This window comes from Chiloscyllium punctatum, chromosome 36 (assembly GCF_047496795.1).
Source record: "Chiloscyllium punctatum isolate Juve2018m chromosome 36, sChiPun1.3, whole genome shotgun sequence".
Lineage (NCBI taxonomy): Eukaryota > Metazoa > Chordata > Chondrichthyes > Orectolobiformes > Hemiscylliidae > Chiloscyllium > Chiloscyllium punctatum.
The window spans coordinates 7,942,477-7,963,611 of NC_092774.1; the positions used below are offsets into that span (position 1 = coordinate 7,942,477).

Sequence of the window (21,135 nt, forward strand, 5' to 3'; positions counted from 1 at the left end):
AAATGTATGTCATATATTATTGCGAATTGAACATCTCCATCTAGTTTGCTGGGTATTCTTCATGCTGAAGTAGAGTTTGGACTGATAAAAGTTTCAACATTCGTGCAGGATGAAAATGTAACAGAAGAGATGAATTGAACCCCTACCTTCAATCTGCCATGTTCTTCTCGTTGAGAGCACGGCTAAGTGGATCTCAGTCCACGAAAAGATCGGCCATGACCTTATTGCAGGTTGGAGCAGGCTCTAAGGGTCGGACGGCCTACTCTTGCTCCCAGTTAGTATGTTCTTATATTCCTCTGAAAGTCAATTGGGACACACACTTTTCTGATGAAGCGTCACCGGACTCAAATTTTTAACTGTTTTCTCCTAATGGCTCCTACCAGACCTGTTGAGTTTCAACAGCAAGTTGTGGTTGGCTTCAGATTTCAGCATCCAGAGGTCTTCATTTTGTTGTTCTGCTGCAGAAAATAATATGAGATAAATATTAATAATGGTTCTGATAATGCATTTGAAAGTTCTGAACATACAGTGGACTTTGACAAAATCCACACTTTTTTTGTTTGTGCAACTCGACGAGTTGACAAAATGCACGAATTTACTTTTTCCTGTGTTGCATCTGCCGCACAGTTCGGTTTGTTCCTACAGTACAGACAGACAATCGAAAGTTGTTACATCCTCCAAGGGGCAGTCCAGATATTTTCGTGATCAGGGGTTTATGCACTGAGTTCAGTTATAACAGTGACCAGGTGTGAAGAGCATCAAAAAATACTTCAACGTCCTTCAAGCCGTCAATAACCCCAACATCCAAGTTGCGAACACCCAAATCACATTTCGCTAATCTAGACATGGGTTAGAATGCCTATGTTATGACTACGAAAGCAAATCATCTTCACTGAGCTCATAGGAGTACTCAAACGACAAAGCGAAATTGAAAAGACAGCTTCAAGGCTTCCGTCCAGAAATGGAAACGATGTCAACACGTGGGAGACCGTCGCTCAGGAAGAACTGATTTGAATCTGTTGCAGTTGTCGTCGAGAGTGTAGTGCTGGAAAAGCATGGCAGGTCAGGCAGCATCCGAGGAGCACGAGAATCGACGTTTTCGGCACAAGCCCTTCATCAGGAATCTATTGCCTCCAGGGACACACTTTGAGAACAGCCACCCACAAGTTCAAACAAGGCACAGGAATTGGAGATAGGGCTGCCAGCAATGTCGAAGCCAAAAGGTAATTCCAAATCCCTCAGCACAAGCCAAGTGTGTGGTCTTAAATGGGGATCCTGAACTTGGGACATGAGTTATGCCTGAACCCACAGAAACTGTGTTCCATGACAAGGAATTTTCTAGTTTGAAATCGAATGCTGCAACGAGTGATTTGAGAACCATGATCAGTTTAGACACATTGCAACATGCACCAGAACGTGGTCGAGTCATACCTACGTCATGCTGGTCAGCAGACAGATACGCCGTCCATCGCATTGCCAGCCCAGGTCTTTTTTTACCAGATATCCTGCAGAGTTGAGATGTTAACAGAGTCAAGAGCGGGAAGAGTAAACGTCCCAACCTGAACAAAACGCAAAGATAGTAACTGCTACTATTTCAACTGAGTCTTAAAAAGCCTTGCATTTTCTGAAAAACAAACCATATTTGTTTCCATATGGCTGCTTCTCTGTCATCTCTTTCCCTGTTGGAAACTTCCCCCTTTTCATTCACAGTTATTCCTCCATTTCATAATTCATTCTCGGGAAATGCGCCTTCATGCCTAGTGCGAGGTATTTTGAAGTCAACATCTTGAACAAATTCCATTAGTAAAAGTTTTGCAGTTGTATTTATATCTGTTTGGCATTCCAAGGAAAAAAGTCAAATGCAGAAAGTGAGAGAGAAAGCCTGCAGAATGTTTATCGGGTGCATTTATGATAAATATTTTCATCATCACTTGGTCAGCACAGACATGATGGGCCAAAGCGTCTGTTTCTATGTTGTAATGTTCTCTGACCGACTATGATTGTCGGTTCACCCTCTTGACTGAATGAATAATAAATTATGAGAGTGTTGGGAAATAAAAACAGAAAGAACAATGATACTGAAAATCAGGATCAAAAGCAGAAGTTATGGAAAAGCTGAGTCGGTATGGCAACATTGGTGAAGAAAAATCCGACTGAAGGTTTTGGGTCGAATACGAAGGAAGGATCATCACGGCGAAATATAAACTCAGAATTTTCTTCACACATGCTGCCAGACCTGCCAAACTTTTGCAGCAACTTCTCTTTTTGTTCATTACTTTATTGACGATGGTACTGAGTTGTCGGAGACTGCAGTATATCAATGTACAATGATGTACTAACACAAAGACTGAGCACTCCCATAAACCATCTTTGCAGCTGCCCACCAGAAACTCTCATCACTGTCGACTACTCAATATGTCATCTCACTTGCGATCCCAGTCAAAAGGTTTCACCTCTTCTGTAACAAAAGGGTTATACTGTCTGGCAGAATGTACTAACCCCTGAGGGATGATAAGCCCCACGTGCATCCTCTGTTCAGCAGAACCACATTTTATGGGATCGAATGCCCAAACACAGGAACTTTACTTTCGTAACACGCTACCAAAATGCGACATTTCTTCTCTCAGATATCGCCAGAGCGAGAAAAACAACCCAATGGTCTATGCGCATCTTAAATATCTAGATGTGATTTGCAGACAAAAAAGAATGAAGAAATTTGCTGAGAGCATAAACCACGTTCATTTCCGTCCAGCCTAACACCAGAAACCTGAAGTGACTGAGACTTTTACAGGCGGCTCTGACTCATTAGTCAGCCACTACTCAATGCTTCTAATTGGTTAGTGTGGTTCAGATGTGAGTTACATCATATCGCCTTCTTGATATTTTAAAGGTTGTCAGCGTTATCCTTGACCTGGGAATCGATAACGTGCCATTCTGGAATGGTTAACGTGAAGGTACAGGGGCAGGACTCAATAATGTACAATATGTTTGACATTGTTCGGATTATTCTAAACTTTCATTTTGAGAGTCCTGTGGCAAGTTATTCTCTCAAAGTGAATGCTGCAGTTCCGTTTTACTGGAGGATTTTGCTGGATCAAACAAAGTTGTTGAGTTTTCCATAGCAGCTCATCGCTGTCACAACATTTTCCAACGTCATGAAATGCACAAGAAATTTTGTTTTTGTTTTTGTTTTACAGTCACGAAACTCTTTATTTATTTCAATAATGGATGTATAATAATTAAAGCTTTGTGTCCGAATGACAAGTGTCAGATATCACTGTGAGCTTGAGAATCACTTCAGGTATACCCCGGATCTCGCTGTTTGCTGAACACACTATCATGTACAGAGATGCTCTTAGAGTTTTTGTACAGGGTCAGCCCAGTTCTCATTCTCTGTGGGACGCAGTGCGCAGTAATACACTGCGGAGTCTGTTAGTTCTATATTCAACACATTCAGCTTGATAGTGCGGTTCGTAGGATCAAAATTGCAGGAAAGCCGGCCCAGTGGAAAACTCCCTGTTTTCTCGCTGTATTGGTTTTTCTGTAGCAGAAACTGCACGGATCCGTTGGACGTTTGACGGTACCAATACAGGTCAGGATTGCTGCTTATTGTAGTGTAATTACAGAACAACAGCACATCGTCCCCCTCATTCAGTTTGATTGCAGCCGGTGTTTGTGAGACAGAATCGCCACGACAAAGTCCTGGAAGAACCAGGAGTTATACAAAATTAAATAAGGCACAACAATATATTTATCGCCTAGAATTCGCCCGTTTACCTTCATCAAGAAACCGAGAAATAAATGAGGGAAGTTAAACTAGGTTCCATTTCATATGGGGTGATCATTTCCCATTTCATCTCCCGAACCCCGTAGGGGAACAGAAAATCTGTTGCTGGACATAAAACTCCCCCCTCGGTCGAGTCATCTGAAAGGACTTAGTCCTGTCTGGATTTCCAGCCGAAATCTTCCACTGAATTCGTTCATGTACATTCGCTAACTTCTCCCAAACTCTGCTCATTGTTGAGGCAAGTTTAGATCCAGATAGTTTTTATTTGGGAGAATGTGTTGTTGCTTCCATGTTGCTCAACATACTTGAATAACTTGCAATTCTCAGCAAGGAGCTGAAGTACATACAAAGACAAGTGTTCAACCTACCAGTTAGAAGAGCCGCAGTTGTGAGGAGTAAACCCAGAGATCCTGGCAACATGTTTGCAGAGAGTTCACGGTGAATGTGAAAAGAACTGGCTGAAGCTAAAACGGTTCTCGTCGAGAGTTGGATAATTCAGGTTGAGTAATTTCCGGACCTCTGCTCGTTGGAGCATTGTTGGCAAAGGCATCGTGTGAAAGCCAATGAGTACCAGGCTCCTTTGTTCTTCAGATGAGCCAATCAGCTTCAAGCTCATTTGAGCCCCACTTCATATTATGACTGATGTGATAAACTAACAAAGTTCAGAATACAGTTTACTGGATCAGGAAAGTTCACTCAGATTTCTCATCACAGTTACTGTCAGACCTGCGTGATTCTCCGGTAGTTTGTTTTTGTCTTGGATTTCCAGCAACTGCAGTTCTTTGTTATTATTGTTTCATCAACGGGAGTGATTAGAATCAGGTGGATCTCATTGACTATGAGATCCTTCATTGGGATTGTTAAATTGATGGAGCCCAGGGCAATAAGTATAAATAGCAGATTTTGAGGCGCCTCACTTCAGGGACAGACTCCAAACAGGCTATCTATGGCCAGTGTCCTGTCCACATATAAACGAAGGGTGACTTGGTGACGAAATGTCAGTCTCTGTACAGTTATTTCAAGAGCAAAGTAAATTTGTTCATCTATAAACAATGGTAAGGACAGAGATTAAACCAAACGTTGTCCCATGTCGATTAATATTTCTGTTAGTACTTGTACAAATGGGAATTAATTCATCCTGTTCGAGTTTGAGAACTGTGGTGTCTCAGGTAACAAAGCTGGTCTCGGCCTTCAACAGTCTCATCAGCGGATGCATAGGACCAGGGGATGTGGGAGATTCTGATATAATAATGAGCAAATAAATAAATAAAATTTCAAAGAACGTAACAGTACCATTGAATATTGCTTCTGATGCATTTCCTGGTATGATACGTTACAACTGCCTTTCATTAACTTTACTTTGTGCCATCATAAACATAAATCCTGCATGAGTATCAAATACACGACAGTGCATCAAACACACGGCTCACCGCCACATTGTCTCAGACTATACAAGGCGAACTGATTTCTCACAGAAAACAAAAGATAGTCTGTTAAAGTCTCCCTCATTTTAATGGGAATGGTGAAACGGCAGAGGTGCTTGCTAACGTAAATTCCAAATCCTCACTCATCTCAATGTACGCTTACCAGGTTTACAAGTGACACGTAGGAGATGAAGGGGTACGTTGGGTCTAGGTGTGCTGTTCTTCAGATGCTTGGTGCGATCTCGATGGGCCGAATGGCGTCCATCCACACTGCAGGGATTCTAGGTTTAGATTGTGTAGTTATAAATCTTTTTTAAATGTCTTTATTTGTAGGATGTAGGCACCGCTGGCTGGCCAACGTTTATGACCTGTCCCAAGTTGTCCTTGTGAAGGTGGGAGTGAGCTGCCGTATTGAACTGCGGCAGTTCACCTGCTCTGGGCTGACCGAGAATGCCATTGGGGGGACGGAATTATAGGTTTCTGAACAAGTGATTGCTGTGCCATTCAACGGGGCTGCTTTGTCCTGGATGGTGTGAAGAATCTTAAGAATTGTTGGAGCTGCACTCATCCAGACAATTAGGGAGTATTCCATCACAATACCGAGCTGTGCATTGCAGATGGTGGACAGGCTTTGGGGAGACAGGGAGGACGGTACTCGCCACATTAACACAGTGGCTCTTGCCGCCACTGCGTTTCTGAATTGTGTCCAGTTGAGTTTTTAAACATTAGCACCCCACACAAAAGGCAGTGGGGGGATTCGGTGCTGTTAACATCGTGTGAAAGGACATGCCACAATTTTCCTTCATTTTTCCTTCAGCTGTGATTTGACCTGATCTTTATCACAATGCTTGCTAGTTTTCACTTTCTTCCATGTCTTCGTCAACCGTTTCTCATCATTCTTCCCTCTGCAAGTATTATTAAAGTATCTCTCCACTTTTCCATTTCTCTATCACACTTTCAGGTTTGCAAACATATACTTCCTTCACCTCTATCCGCATCTCCAATTGTCTTCACTTCTGACCATCTTTAAGTTAACCTGTTCCATACTTTCTAGTGTATTTTGCTCACTTTTCCATTATCTCAGATTTTGGCGCCCAGAATTAGTAACACTGGTACTTCAAAAAAAGCACACTGAAACTCCAACTCTGTGCTGGTTTTAGTACGCGCTCTCCATCTGTTTGTTGCACTGTGCCTTCATTGCACAGAGATAGATTGCAGTGTCATTCAGTCTGGCGTCTTTCACAGTCAGTGTACTGAGTTTGAAGTCTTCACTGATTGAAGCAGCGATCCTCTCGGGCTGATCATTTTCCCTTTTGGCCATCACCAGATGCTGGGGTGGCTGGTTCGGGACCTGTCTGTACCAGTGTATTGCATTCGGCATAGTGGCAATGGAGCAATTCATGGACACAATTCCCACCTCACTAACAACCATCCACGAAGGAAGTTGCGTTACATCGCCTGCTCCAGCCACATCCCTGGAAGTCAGAATGGGAAACATCAGGAGGATTCTGCAAATTCGGAACATTATCAGATTGTAAGACCAGTCTCAGAAGTAATTGTCCACAGGGTCCTGTTGAGACAAATATCGAGAACAATGCACTCTTAACGTCTAACGCAGACTAGCCTTGCTGTTGGAGTTGCAGAAGCTGAGTCTTGGTGTTTGTTCCTGTAACAAGCCTCTGACACTGAAAGATGCTCACGGTCTGGAAGGTCACTCCTCCTTCAGCCGACGTCGTCAATATTTATCCCAGGTTCACACTGCCATCTAGTCGCAAGTACAAATAGTTGCGACATGCACAGCCTCGCGCCAATTACACTTCACGCGATACTGCTCAGTGAAAGCAAATATGTCCTCCTTCCCAGTAGAACACTGTGAGCAGCTGAGAATCTGCATTTCAATTTCATTTGCAGCATCCAAAGATTTCAGACGATGTTCCTCCTGAATCGTAACCAAACCTTTAGTCCTCAAGACAATTTTTGTGGATGAAACAGTGGAATCGTGTGTTGCTTTTGCTGCATTTACTAGGAAGATACGTTGTAATTGCATTTATTTAACTTTACTTTATCTTATTGTAAATGTAACTCCTATATCGATATCACATGCACTGCAGTTTGTCAAGTTAATGGCTCATGGCCACCTGGTCTTGGACAGTTAGAGGTAGATGTCAGCATTGCTAGTCACTCCCATGAAGGACTACCAAGTGTTTTAAAAGGTAAAAACACATTATGGTAAAGCTTCCTTCATCTGAAAGGGAATGGTGTAAGAGGAGAGATACACGTGTATGTGAGATGCAAATCCTGCTATGTTTACAGATGACACAAATATAAATGGGAAGGTAAGTACTGATGATGATTCTAAGAGTCCACAAGAAGACTAGGTTACCACCTGCTCCAGTGAGTGTGACTAATGCATAATCTGATGAGATCTCTTTTCAATTTGCAGCAGCAGAAAATGCACAACTTATGAGTTGAAGCAATACCAAATCATGAATCCCCAGGAAGCATGCCATAGAAAATGTCATTGTGGCTCAGTGGTGAGGACTCCTGCCTGACAGCCCCAAAGACACTGGTTTGATTTCAGCCTCAGGTGACAGTCTGCACATTTTCGCCGTGTCTGTGTGAGTTTCGTGCGGGTGCTCTGGAATCCTGCCCCATTCCAAACGCGGAAGGCGAGGTGAATTAGCCAGAGAAGATGCAGAGATAGTCTGGGTGTGAGGTTCTTCTGATACCTGCTGCCGTCCTGTAGGGATTCTATGGTTAGAGTGTTAAGCCTGTTTTTTTAATTTATTTGTGAGACGTGGGTGTCGCTGACTGGCCAGCACTTATTGCCCATCCCTCGGCCACGTTAAGGAGTTGTAGTGAGTTGCCCTCTTGAACCCCTGCAGCACTCATGTTGTGTGTGGACACATAATGCCATTAGTGAGGGGCTTCCTGGATTTTCACCGAGCAACAGTGAAGGAACGTCGATAAATTTCCAAGTGAAGATGATGAGTGGTATCGACGGGAACATGAATGTGGTGGTGTTCCCATATATCTCCTGGTCGTGGGTGTGCAAGGTACTGTCTGAGAATCCTTGGTAAACCTCTGCAGTGAAACTTGCAGGTAGTGCACACTGAATGTCAGTAGTGGAGGGGTGAATGCCTATGGATGCTGTGCCAATCTAACGGGCTGCTTTGTCTTGGATGGTGTCAAGATTCTTGAGTATTGTTGGGGGCGCACCCATTCAGGCAGGTAGAGAGAATCCCATCACACTCCGAACAATGCGCCTTGTAAATGGTGGGCATTCTATGGGGAGTCAGAAAGTATGTTATTTGCCACAGTAACCCGAGCCTCTGACCTGCTCTTGTACCTACTGTGTTTATGAGGTGAGTCCAGTTAAGTTAATTGTCATTAAAACACCCAGGATGTTGACCGTGATGAAGTCAGTGGTGGTGACATCAGTTTAAAGGAAAGGCCATCATATTTCCTTCATGTGTCCTTGAATTGTGATTTAAGCTGACCGTTAACCTCTGCGCATCATGCTTGTTACTTTTCACTTACTTCCAGTTCTTCTTCAACAGGTTCCCAACATTCTGCCCTCTGCAAGTATTATTAAAGATTCTCTACCCTTCCACATTTCTCTGTTATTTTTTTTCTGATTTGCAAACAAACACTTCCTTCACCCCCATCCGTATTTCCAATTGTCTTCACCGCTGACCATCTTTACCTTTAGCTGTTCTACACTTTGTGGTGTATTTTGTTCTCATTTCCCACATCTTGGCTTTTGGGTCACAGACTTAGTCACACAAATACTTCAGAATCAACACATTGGAACTCCCAATCTATGCAGGTTTTAGTACGTGCTGTCCATCTGTTAGCGACACTGTGTCTTCATTGCACAGAGGTAGGTAGCGGTGTCACTACGTCTGGTGCCTTTGACAGTCAGGGTACTGATTTTGTAATCTCCACTGATGGAAGAGGTAATCCTCTTGGTCTGATCATCATCTCTTTTAGCCATCACCAGATGTCGGGGTGGCTGATTCGGGAAATGTCTATACTAACGCAGGTTGGTTGCTGTACTGGCAAAAGTGCAATTCATGGACCCAATTCCCATTTCACGAACAACCATCCATCGGGGGAGTTGCTTCACCTAACCTTCTCCAGTCACCTCCGTGGCCATCAGAGTGGAAAACTGCAGGAGGACTCTGCGAATTCGGAACACTATAAAATTGCAGGAACAGTGGTTAGACCAATTGGCCTGAAGCTCGGGTGAGGAATCAGAGATAAATGTTATTTTCACAAGAGAACATAACTGGAATACATCTAACTCAGAACCGCCTTCCTCTTAAAGTTGTAGAAGCTGAGTCTTGGTTTTTGTTTCTGCCATAAGCCTCTCACACTGACAGTTGTTCACAATGTCTGGAAGGTCACTCCTCCTCCAGCTCTCATTTTCAATATTGACCACAGATTTGCAATGCCTTCTAGTGGCCTGTACATGTAATTACGACGTTCACTCGTTACAGTTCACTGGATACTGCTCAATCAAAACAGGCCTGTCATCCTTCCCGGTAAAACGCTGTGAATAGGTGAGACTGTGCATTTCAAATTTATTTGCACCTTCCAGGAAGTTGGAGCGAATCACTAATTGATGGTTCTTTCTGTTGCTCAGGGGTTCACAGTTCAGTCAGTGTGACTGTGAAGACTTTGGAGGATCGATCGCTGATCCACTGGGTCTTCTTCATGAAGAGAGTCCTCCTTCATTGCTGTGGATCCCAAACAAGAGGTATGGTCTGTCTGCAGAACTCCCCCAGTGGTGTCTACATCAACATGACCTTCAGGAGTGTGAAGCAATGTGGGTGTCTGCTGATGTTATTCTGGGTCCAAAGAGGTGAGGCTCCACTCTGCTTCCTGTCCGCAGCATAATTGTTGATTCTCCTTGCACAGAAGAGTCAGATTGAGACAATCAATTTGCACAAACCCTCACGTCACAGAAGCAGATGGCCTGAACTTCCTGGGAAACGCACCTGCAGCTGCAAGGTGGCAGAACCGACAGAATGGACTCCTTTGGAATTTGGACCCAGCCATCTTCAGGTAAAAGTGACTCTCAGCGTGTACGCCAGTGGGTACATATTCCACCCACAGTCAGGCTTTGTGATCGAAGGGAAACAAGGCTACCTGACATATGCAGTACAGCCTAGCTTGGCCAGGACATGCTGGCGGACTGTGCCATTTTGTTTCTGGTAGGTACCATGTACAAATCCATGATGAAAGGCAGTATCACATTGATCTACCAGAGGAGGGGGAACGGGAGCACATTAGAAATTGGTATCTGTTGATTCTGTTGAGGTCATTGCCAATTGGGTCAACGTGAACCACCCCGACCAACCCTGTGCTGTACCGAGCATGACAACTTAGAAGTCCCTAATGCTCCTCAGGGATGCAATCGCTTAAATGCAAGATATGGGGGTGGATATCTGCATCATCAGCCCGGACCAGGAGAAGGCCTATGATTGGATGGATACACACACACCTGAGGTGGGAAAGATGCTGGAGTCTATTATAAAGGATGAAATTACGGCACATCTGGATAATAGTAACAGGATAGGACAGTCAGCATGGATTTATGAAGGGGAAATCATGCTTGACTAATCTTCTTGAATTTTTTGAGGATGTAAGTCGGAAGATGGACGAGGGAGATCCAGTGGATGTAGTGTACCTGGACTTTCAGAAAGTTTTTGATAAAGTCCCACACAAGAGGTTAATGAGTAAAATTAGGGCGCACGGGATTGGGGGCAAAGTACTAGATTGGATAGAGAATTGGTTGGCTAATAGGAAACAAAGGGTAGTGATTAACGGCTCCATTTCGGAATGGCAGGCAGTGACCAGTGGGGTACCGCAGGGATCCGTGCTGGGACTGCAGCTTTTTACAATATATGTAAATGATATAGAAGATGGTATCAGCAATAACATTAGCAAATTTGCTGATGACACAAAGCTAGGTGGTAGGGTGAAATGTGATGAGGATGTTAGGAGATTACAGGGTGACCTGGACAAGTTAGGTGAGTGGGCAGATGCATGGCAGATGCAGTTTAATGTGGATAAATGTCTGGTTATCCACTTTGGTGGCAAGAACAGGAAGGCAGATTACTACCTCAATGGTATCAAATTAGGTAAAGGGGCTGTTCAGAGAGATCTGGGTGTTCTTGTCCACCAGTCAATGAAGGCAAGCATGCAGGTACAGCAGGTCGTGAAGAAGGCTAATAGCATGCTGGCCTTCATAACAAGAGGGATTGAGTATAGAAGCAAAGAGGTTCTTCTGCAGCTGTACAGGGCCCTGGTGAGACCACACCTGGAGTACTGTGTACAGTTCTGGTCTCCAAATTTGAGGAAAGACATTCTGGCTATTGAGGGAGTGCAGCGTACGTTCACAAGGTCAATTCCTGGAATGGCAGGATTGCCTTACACGGAAAGACTGAAGCGACGGGGCTTGTATACCCTGGAGTTTAGAAGACTGAGAGGGGATCTGATTGAAACGTATAGGATTATGAAAGGACTGGACACTCTGGTAGGAGGGGACATATTTCCGTTGATGGGGGAGTGCCGAACCAGAGGACACAACGTAAAAATACGGGGTAGACCATTTAGGACAGAGATGAGGAGAAACTACTTCACCCAGAGAGTGGTGGCTGTGTGGAATGCTCTGCCCCAGAGGGCAGTGGAGGCCCAGTCTCTGGATTCATTTAAGAAAGAATTGGATAGAGCTCTTAAAGATAGTGGAGTCAAGGGGTATGGAAATAAGGCTGGAACAGGATACTGATTAGGAATGATCAGCCATGATCATATTGAATGGCGGTGCAGGCTCGAAGGGCTGAATGGCCTACTCCTGCATCTATTGTCTATTGTCTATTGTCTATTGTCATACATGCGAGATATGCACTCCAAAAGCAGTTTTGGGGAGGGAACCTGCAATTCGATCTGACTGCTCTACGCCAACATCATTAGCACAGTCTCAATCAATGGGTGCGAATTAGAAAGTTTCCTGATCAGATTGGGTGTCAGGCAGGGCTATCCCCACTCTCCTGACTTGTTTGTGTGTTGTGTAGAGTCTTTGCTGTGTCCGTCAGGAAGAATGTTAGCATGAGAGGGGTGACTATTCCATGCAGCGGAGGCCAGCAGGTCAAGGCCTCCTTTGGATGATGTTTTGCTTCAATTCTCCTCGGGAACCAAGGTAAGTCAAGGCAAGAGTGGAGGCCATGTTCTTTGGGAACTGGGCTGACTGATCATTCATCCCCTTCACCGTGAGGACAGATAACCTGAAGGTGCACGGGATATTGTTCAGAGCATGCACAAAATGTTGAGAGGAGCACATCACCATAAGGAAGCAGAAATTGGCGTTTTGGGAGCACCGCTCCGTCTCCATTGTGGGTAAAAACCTGGTCATCAGGGGTGAGGTTTTCTCTCTGTGTTGGACATGGTGCAGGTCTGGCCCATTCCCTGAACCTCTGCTGTTTCAGTCACCAGAGCTACTTTCCACTTCATCTGGAAGCCTAAAGTAGTCCGGGTCTTGAGGGATCACATGTACAAAACGCCGGATAAGGAAGGGATAAAACTTACCCAGCGTTGCCCTCACCCTGAGAGCCACCTTTGTGTGTGGCTGCATCAAGCTGTGCGTGGATGCTCGCAACATAAACACCAAGTGTCACTGTGCACCGAGGTTTTACCTGCCCACGGTGTTGGTATCGATGGGCCTGCCCTCGCTTCTATAGAATTCTCCAAATCGTCGGACCATCCCGTGTTATCACCTAAACTGCATCAATAAATTTGCAAATTGAAACACCTTTGACCACCAGTCTATCAGGAAGTGGTCAGCACAGAGCATCCTCGAGACCCTGAGTCAAAGGTGGATCCTGAGGGGGGGGGGGGGCCTCACTGAGCAGACTTTCAAGTAATTTGGCAAAATTCCTCATCACCAGAACATTCTAACAATCACCGAAACATCACAAGTAGTCTGGTGGAGAGAAGGACACTAACTGTCAGATCCACATTGCACACCCGGTCAGCCTGCATCACCGCACGCTGCCTTTGAAGTGGTTGTGGAGGGTTTTTACTCTTATACCTCTCCTTTTGGAATGTGCCTTTGCAAAGCAAGTCTGGAGGAAGTTGCAATGATTTGTGACAACTTCGCCCAGAGCAGCTCCATAACGCAGGGACACACACGGAGGACCGTCAGGTCAGTGAACGATGCTCTTTGTTCTGCCCTAAACTTGTTGGTCTTCCAGAACAAGGAATTGCCCCCGACTGAGTATTGCAGACTGACACATCCTTTACATGGTAAGGGATGCACTCAAGCTTGAGGCAGCTGCTGCCGAGGTGCACTGGGGAAAGACCACTTCTGCGCTCTTTCTGCTGAAGGTCAATGGGGGTCTGTTCTGTTATTGGAGCCTACCCATGACTTCAGAATGAGTAAACATTAGTAATTAACGAATAAGACAAGTGTTGGGTTTTGTTTTGATAGATTCAATTTTTTTTTCGTTATTGTTACTTGATGTGCAACTGTATAGAACTGAATTGCTTTTGTGATAATGCATACAGACAGAGATTTTGAATGAATGAAGAATATTTTGAAATATAACGAATGTTTATTTATTTCTGTTGTGTACAATAGGAAGAGCTACATTGACAGCTCGTTCCAGTGAATCACTCTGTTCGGATCTGTCAGAACTCACTCTACTCTGTCTCTCTCATATGCACACACACTTCATTCATCTCCTTCTGCTAAAGGATGTAATGCATACTTTATAACGGTGTCTGCAAGGACGTGGAATCTGAAGCTTGGAGTAGAAATGGACTCATGGTTAGTGTGGAAACTGGAAGGGTGTAGGGTATGAGGAACAGAATCAGGCCATTTGGCCTATCGAATCTCTCCTGCCATTTGATCATGTTACTCAGACCTATTCTTCTGCCTTCTCACTGTAACCCTCGATTCCCTTATTAACCAAGAAGCTGTCTATCTCTGTCTTAAATACACCCGATGAGTTGGTCTCCACTACTTCTGCAGCAATGAGTTCCACAGATTCTCCACCCTCTGGCTGAAGAAATTCCTCCTCATTTCAGTTCTAAAGGGTCACGCTATTCAGTCTTCTCGGTATTCTGGAAGTTTCAATCAGATTCCCATCCTTTTAAACTCTATCGAGTTCAGATCCAGAGACTTCAACCATCTCTCATATGACATGCTATTCATCCTCTGATGATTTTTGGAAACTTCCTCTGAATCCCCTCCAGGGCCAGCACACCCTTCCGTAGAAATCGGGCTAAAGGATGCTCACAACATTCCAACTGCTTTCTGACTAGAGTGTTATACAGCCTCAATCATGCATCCCTACTCTTGAATTCTGGTGCTCTCAATATGAATGCCAATATTTAATTTGTCTTTCTAAATGCGAACTCATACAATCATATAGCACTGAAACAGGGCCTTCAGTCCAACCCAGCTGTGCAGTACAGCTATCCCAATCTGATCGAGTCTCCCGTAGGTACGTGCTAAGCTGAATACGTGTGCCAGTGTGTAGGTGCGCGCACCTCTGTGCATATTATCTCTGTGTGCTTGTATGTATGGGTCTTTAGGTTTCTATCTGTGTTTCTGCCTGTGTGCATTCATCTGTGTATGGTTGTCTTTCTCCGTGTATCTGTCATCGTGCGTTTCTGTCTGTGTATTCATTTCTGCGCTTAGTTGGAGAAATGTCGGTGCACGTTGGATGAATTATCTCCCTGTTGATCTCGTCGCCTCAAAATAAATGTCATAATGTCACCACCTGCTGGAGGATCGACGCTACTGTACAAGTGACGCATGCTTAGTCAGGAATTTTTATGAGGGCTCCTGGTGGGAATTTAACGTGGATTATATTTCGGATTTTTGGGGGCAGCGGAGCTAAAACTATGATCCATGGATTAAAAGTAATTTAAAACAGAGATGAGAGAAAGCGATTCAAGGGCAGCCAAATACCTGGCCTTTTGTTGTCTTTCCAAAGAATGTAACATTGAATCGAATGTTGCTTCTGATGCATTTAATGGTATGATCCGTGTAACTGACTTTACTTTGTGTCATTGTAAACATGACTCTTGTGTGGATATCAGATCGAACACACAGCTCACTACCACATTGTCTCAGACTATACAAGGCTGACGGATTTGTCAAAGAAAACAAAAGACATTCCGTCAAAGCTTCCCTCATTTCAATGGAAATGGTGAAACAGCAGAGGTACATCCCAATGCAAATTCTGTATCCTGACTGAAGTCGATATATGATGACCAGGGTTACAAATGGCACAAAAATAAATGGCATAGCAATTGGTGATAATGATTCAAAGAGTCTATAAGGAAACCAAGTTACAGGCTGTTTAATGAGTGTGACAGTGACATATTCTCGCGAGATGTCCCAGAAATTTGCAGCAAAGAGAAATAAACAATTATTGAATGGGGAAAAAGCAAGTCATGAATTTTCATCCACTGTTCTCGAGATGAAGGCACGGACGCTTAGTCTGAACCACTGCTGCTTCAGAGCAGCAAAGACAAAGTTTTGATTTCACACTCAGAATGGGATTTGCACAATCTCCCTGCGTCTGCATGGGTTTCATGAGGTTGTTCTGGTTTCGTACTTCAGTCAAAAGACGGGAGGTTAGGTAAATTAGACGTAGGAGATGCAGGAGTAGGTTGGGTCTGGGTATAATGTTCTTCAGTGGCTCGGTGTGAATTCGATGGGGCAAATGGCATGCACCCACACTGCACAAATTCTATTTTTAGTTTGTGTAATTATTGACATTTTAAAAATGACTTTATTTGTAGGGTGTAGGCACCACTGGCTAGCTTGTATTTATTACCTATCGCTAGTTGCCCTTGTGAAGGTGGAGTTGAGCTGACTTTTTGAACTGCTGCAATTCACCTCTTCTCGGTTGACCTATATTGCCATGAGGGAGGGAATTATCGGAGTTTGACCAAGTGACAGTAAAGGAATATCAATTTATTTCCAAATCAAGGTGGTGACTGGCTTGAAAGGGAATTTGATTTGAAGGTGGTGGCGTTCCCATATATCTCCCGGCTCTCGTCCTTCGAAATGGAAGTGGTCGTGGGATTGGAAGGTTGTGTATGATTATCTTCGGCATACGTCTGCATTGCATCTTGTAGGTAGTACAGACTGAGCTGTGGTGGTAGAGGGAGTGGGTGCTGTTGGATGCAGTGCCAATCAAGCGAGCTGCTTTTTTTCTGGATGGTGTCAGTCTCCTGGGGGTTGTTCAGACTGCTCTCATCTCACATCCCGGACTTCTGCCATGCATATGGTGGCAGACTTTGGGGAGTTAGGAAGTATATTACTGGCGGCAATGTTTAAGTCTCTGACCTACTCTTGTCGCTACTGTTTTTATGTGATGGGTTCAGATGAGTCTTTGGTCAATAAAACCTCCAGGATGTTGACAGTGGTGAATTAAATGATGCTAACAACATGTGTTCATCAAATTTGCTTCAATTGTGCTTTATCCTGATCTTTAACCTCTGTGCATCATGCTCGTTATTTTTCACTTACTTTCATTTCGTCATCAACAGTTACTCCCCATAAGGCCCTCTGCAAATATTATTACTGCACCCATCCTCTTTTCTTTTTCACCATTAATGTTTCTGATTTCTACATATACCCTTTCTTCAACTCCATCCGCATATTCAATTGTCATCACGTCTGACTATCTTTACATTTTGATGTTCCATACTTTCCAGTGTAATTTGCAATTATTTCCCTTATCTCTGATTGTGGAGAAACACTGAATCTTCAATCCCCGAAACTATGCAAGTTTTCGTACAGACTCCCCCACTGTTTGTGACACTGTGCCTTCTTTGCACAGAGGTAAGTGGCGGTGTCATTAAGTCTGGCGTCTTTCACAGTCAGGACACTGACTTTGTAGTCTGCACCGATTGAAGCGGTGATCCTCTCGGAAAGGTTACCTTCCCTTTTCGCTATCATCAGATGCTGGGGTGGCTGATTCGGGAGCTGTCTGTACTAACGCACTGTGTTAAATGTAGTGGCAAAAGAGCAATTCATCGATACAATTCCCACTTCAGTAACAACCATCCAGGGAGGAAGTTGTTTCAATTCGCCTTCTCCAGTCACCACCTCGGAGATCAGAGTGGAAATCAACAGGAGGACACTGCAAATTCGGAACATCATCTGATTGCAAGAATAATGGTGAAAGCAATTGTCCATGTAGTTTTGTTGAGGAACTGCAATTAATTATTATATTCATACAAGTAAATAACTAGAAAAATGCACGGTTGACGACGATCTCACGTTTAACCTGTTGGAGTTGCTGAAGAATCTGAATTTTGATGCGTGGTTCTGTATCAAGCCTCTCACACTGACAGTGGTTCACATTGTCTGGAAGTTCATTCCTGCTCCAGCCCTCATCTTCGATATTTATCATGGATTCGCACTGACATCTAGTGGTGCTGATAAGTAATTGCAATCTTCAACTTCTCACACCAGCTGCAGTTCACTGGACACTGCTCAAAACAACAGACGTGGCCTCCTTCTCCGTATAATACTGAGAACAGGTGAGACCCTGCATTTCAAATTCATGTGCAACATCCACCGATTTCAGACTGTGTTCCTTCTGCATTGTAACTAGTTTTTATTCCACAACGAAATTTCCAATGAGTGAAGCAGTGAAATCAAATGTTTTTGCTCCTACACTTACTGATGCGATCCATTGTAACTGGAATTAGTTAACTTTACCGTGTCTCATTATTCACAAAACTACTGTGTTTATATCAGATGCCCTGCAGTGTGTTAGATCTAGCGCTTGCCGCCACATTGTCATGCACGATTACTGGTAGATGCTAGCATTGCCAGCAGCACCCATACAAGGTAATCAAATGTTCTGAAGAAAAAGGAAACGAATTGTTGTAAGCCGTCTTCATTTGAATGGGAATGGTGGAAGAGCAGAGATACATGTCAACAGACCAACCAAATCCTGATTGAAGTGAATGTACCATAGATGACACGAAAGTAAACGAGAAGGCAAGTGGCCTTGATGATTCAAACAGCTCACAAGAAGACCACGTTGGAGACTGTCCCAGTGAGTGTGACTATATCGTACTCTGGCGACATCTCAAGGAAATTTACAGTGCCAAGAAATGAACACTTTCTGAGTGCGGCAATACCAAATCATGAATTAAAGGAAGCATTCGCGTGCTGTCGTTATGCTGGCTCAGTGGTTGGCACTCCTGCCTCCGAACACCAAAGAGCCAGGTTCGATTTCAGCTTCAGGTGACAGTCTGCATGAAATTTAAACTTTTCCCTGTCTGCATGAGTTTCCTATATTTGCTCCGGAATTCTCCCACGGTCCAATAATGGATCGGACAGGAATATTAGCAACACGAGATGTCGGGTGAGGGTCGATCTGGTGTGATGACCAACTGAGATTGAGTGGGCCGGATGCCCCACTGCCATACTGTTTGGACTATGCTTAGATTCTATAACTAATGATATTTTTACTTATTATTCATTTGTGAGACGTGGCCATCCCTGGTTCGCCAGCATTTATTGCCCATTCCTTGTTGCCCTTGAGAAAGTGGTGTGAGCTGCCTTCTTGAACCACCGCAGTCAACCTGCTGTGGGTTGACCCACATTGCCACAGTGGGAAATCCAAGATTGTTATGCAGACCCAGTGAAGGAATGGCAATATATTTTCAAGTCAGGATGATGTCACAAAGGTGGTCATTTTTTTCTACAAGCTGTTCCTGTTCTCAACCTGTGTCCTTGCTTTTTTTTCAGAGTTTCTGTCAAACTGTCCGGGCTCCAAATGGACCTAATTGGTACAGAGATAAAAAGGATTTTGTGGTGTGGAGGGCGGGGGGGGGGGGGGGGGGGGTGGTGGCGGGTGGTGGCCTTTTTGTTTATCTGTAAACAAATAAGACTTTAGGCCTAAGCTTTTATGTTTTAGAAGTGGCACGTATTATGAAAGGGTACTGGTCAGTCCTGGAAGCTGAATTCTTGGTGTTCGTCAGTTTAGCAGTAGTGAACTGTTTGGAAACAGGCTGCTAATTTCTCTTTCCTTCGCCCTTCTAACTTCGATCTGAAAGTCTCTGTTTTATTTTACTCTATGTTGAAGGGGGTTGTATCTTGGGACTGTTGTGTATATTTGGAAAAGCATAATTAATTTAGTTTGGATAGACAGACTGCGGTGGGTCATCCATATTCTCTTCTTTGTGATGCATTCCGTAATGTTGTGAATAAAGTTCTGCCTGTTTTAAAACCTGGCAGTCAACCTAGCTAACTCACTCCGTGTAGATTTCACTGATCGCTTATCGAAGCAAATTGTAAAGTTTTGGTCTGGGCTGCCTGCTTAAGAATGTTTTGAGCGGACTGGCCTAGTCCATAACAATGGTGATTGGCTGAGACAGAATCTTTAAGACGGTGGTGTTCCCATATGTCTGCTGATCCTTGTCCTTCTAGGTGGAAGTGGTTGCAGGTTAGAATGTGCTATCTGAGGATCTTAGCTAAAAGCTGGTGGAGGCAGTAGATGCTTGTGAAGGTTGTGCCAATCAAACAGGCTGCTTTGCCCTGGATGGTGTCAAGAATCTCCAGAATATTTGGAGCTGCACTCATCCAGACAAGTGGGGAGTATTCCATCACACTACAGACTTGTGCCTTGTCGATAGTGGACATGCTTTCAGGAGGCAGGAGGTATATGTTACTCGCTGCATTAATCCTAGTCTCTGCTCTTGTTGTTACTACGTTTCTGTGTTGTGTCCAGTTGAGCTCTTATTCTTTAAAACCCGCACGAGGTAGAAAGCGGGAGATTCGGTGAAGTTACGTTGCATGAAAGGAAATTCTACTATTTTTCCTTCATGTTTCCTTCACCTGTGATTTGACCTGATCTTTCACATCATCCTTGTTATTTTTCTCTTTCTTCCATTTCTTCTTCAATCGTTTCTCATCGTTCTGTCCTCTGCAAGTATTATTGAAATATCTCTCCCGTGCTCCTTTTCTCCATCATTCTTTCAGGTTTGCAATCATATACTTCCTTCACCTCCATCAGCTTCTCCAATTGCCTTCACTTCTGGCCATCTTTAAATTAACCTGTTCCATACTTTCTGGTGTATTTTGCTCTCATTTCCATTATCTCAGATTTTGGCGCCCAGAATTAGTAACACCGATTCTTCAAACTCACCAGACTGGAACTCCCACTCTGTGCTGGTTTTAGGACGCGCTCTCCATCTGTTTGCCACACTGTGCCTTCATTGCACAGAGGTAGATGGCAGTGTCATTCAGTCTGGCGTCTTTCACAGTCAGGGTGCTGAATTTGTAATCTCCACTGATCGAAGCAGTGATCCTCTCGGGCTGTTCATTTTCCCTTTTGGACATAACCAGATACTGGGGTGGTTGATTCGGGACCTGTCTGTACCAGTGTATTGCGCCCAACATAGTGGCAATGGAGCAATTCATGGACACAATTCCAACTTCACTAACAACCATCCACGGAGGAAGTTGCATTACATCACTTTCTCCAGTCACATCCGTGGAAGTCAGAGCAGAAAACACCAGGAGTATTCTGCAAATTCGGAACATTATCAGATTGCAAGAACAGTGGCAAAAGCAATTGTCCGCAAGGTTCTGTTGAGGAACTGGACGCAATTGTTACATTTACACAAGTAACTCTTGACATCTATCTCAGACAAGCCTTGCGAATGGAGTTGCAGAAAAAGCTGAGTCTTGGTTTTTGTTCCTGGAACAAGCCTCTCACATTGAAAGTTGCTCAATGTCTGGAAGGTCACTCCTCCTTCAGCCGACTTCGTTAATATTTATCCCAGGTTCACACTGCCATCTCGTTGCAAGTACAAATCGTTGCGACATCCAATCACACTTCATGCGAAACTGCTCAATAAAAGCAGATCTGTCCT

The 21,135-nt window shown here is 44.1% G+C and overlaps 2 gene segments (V, D, J or C); both read right to left on the reverse strand.

Annotated features, from left to right (window-relative positions):
* Positions 1-6,367: 6,367 nt before the first annotated feature.
* Positions 6,368-12,979, reverse strand: LOC140459962 (T cell receptor alpha variable 26-2-like). The segment is given in 2 exon segments: positions 6,368-6,686; positions 12,912-12,979. Coding segments are annotated over 2 exon segments (387 nt in total).
* Positions 12,980-20,434: 7,455 nt separating this feature from the next.
* LOC140459963 (T cell receptor alpha variable 26-2-like) lies at positions 20,435-20,803 on the reverse strand. The segment is given in 1 exon segment: positions 20,435-20,803. A coding segment is annotated over 1 exon segment (369 nt).
* Between the last annotated feature and the right edge of the window lie 332 nt (positions 20,804-21,135).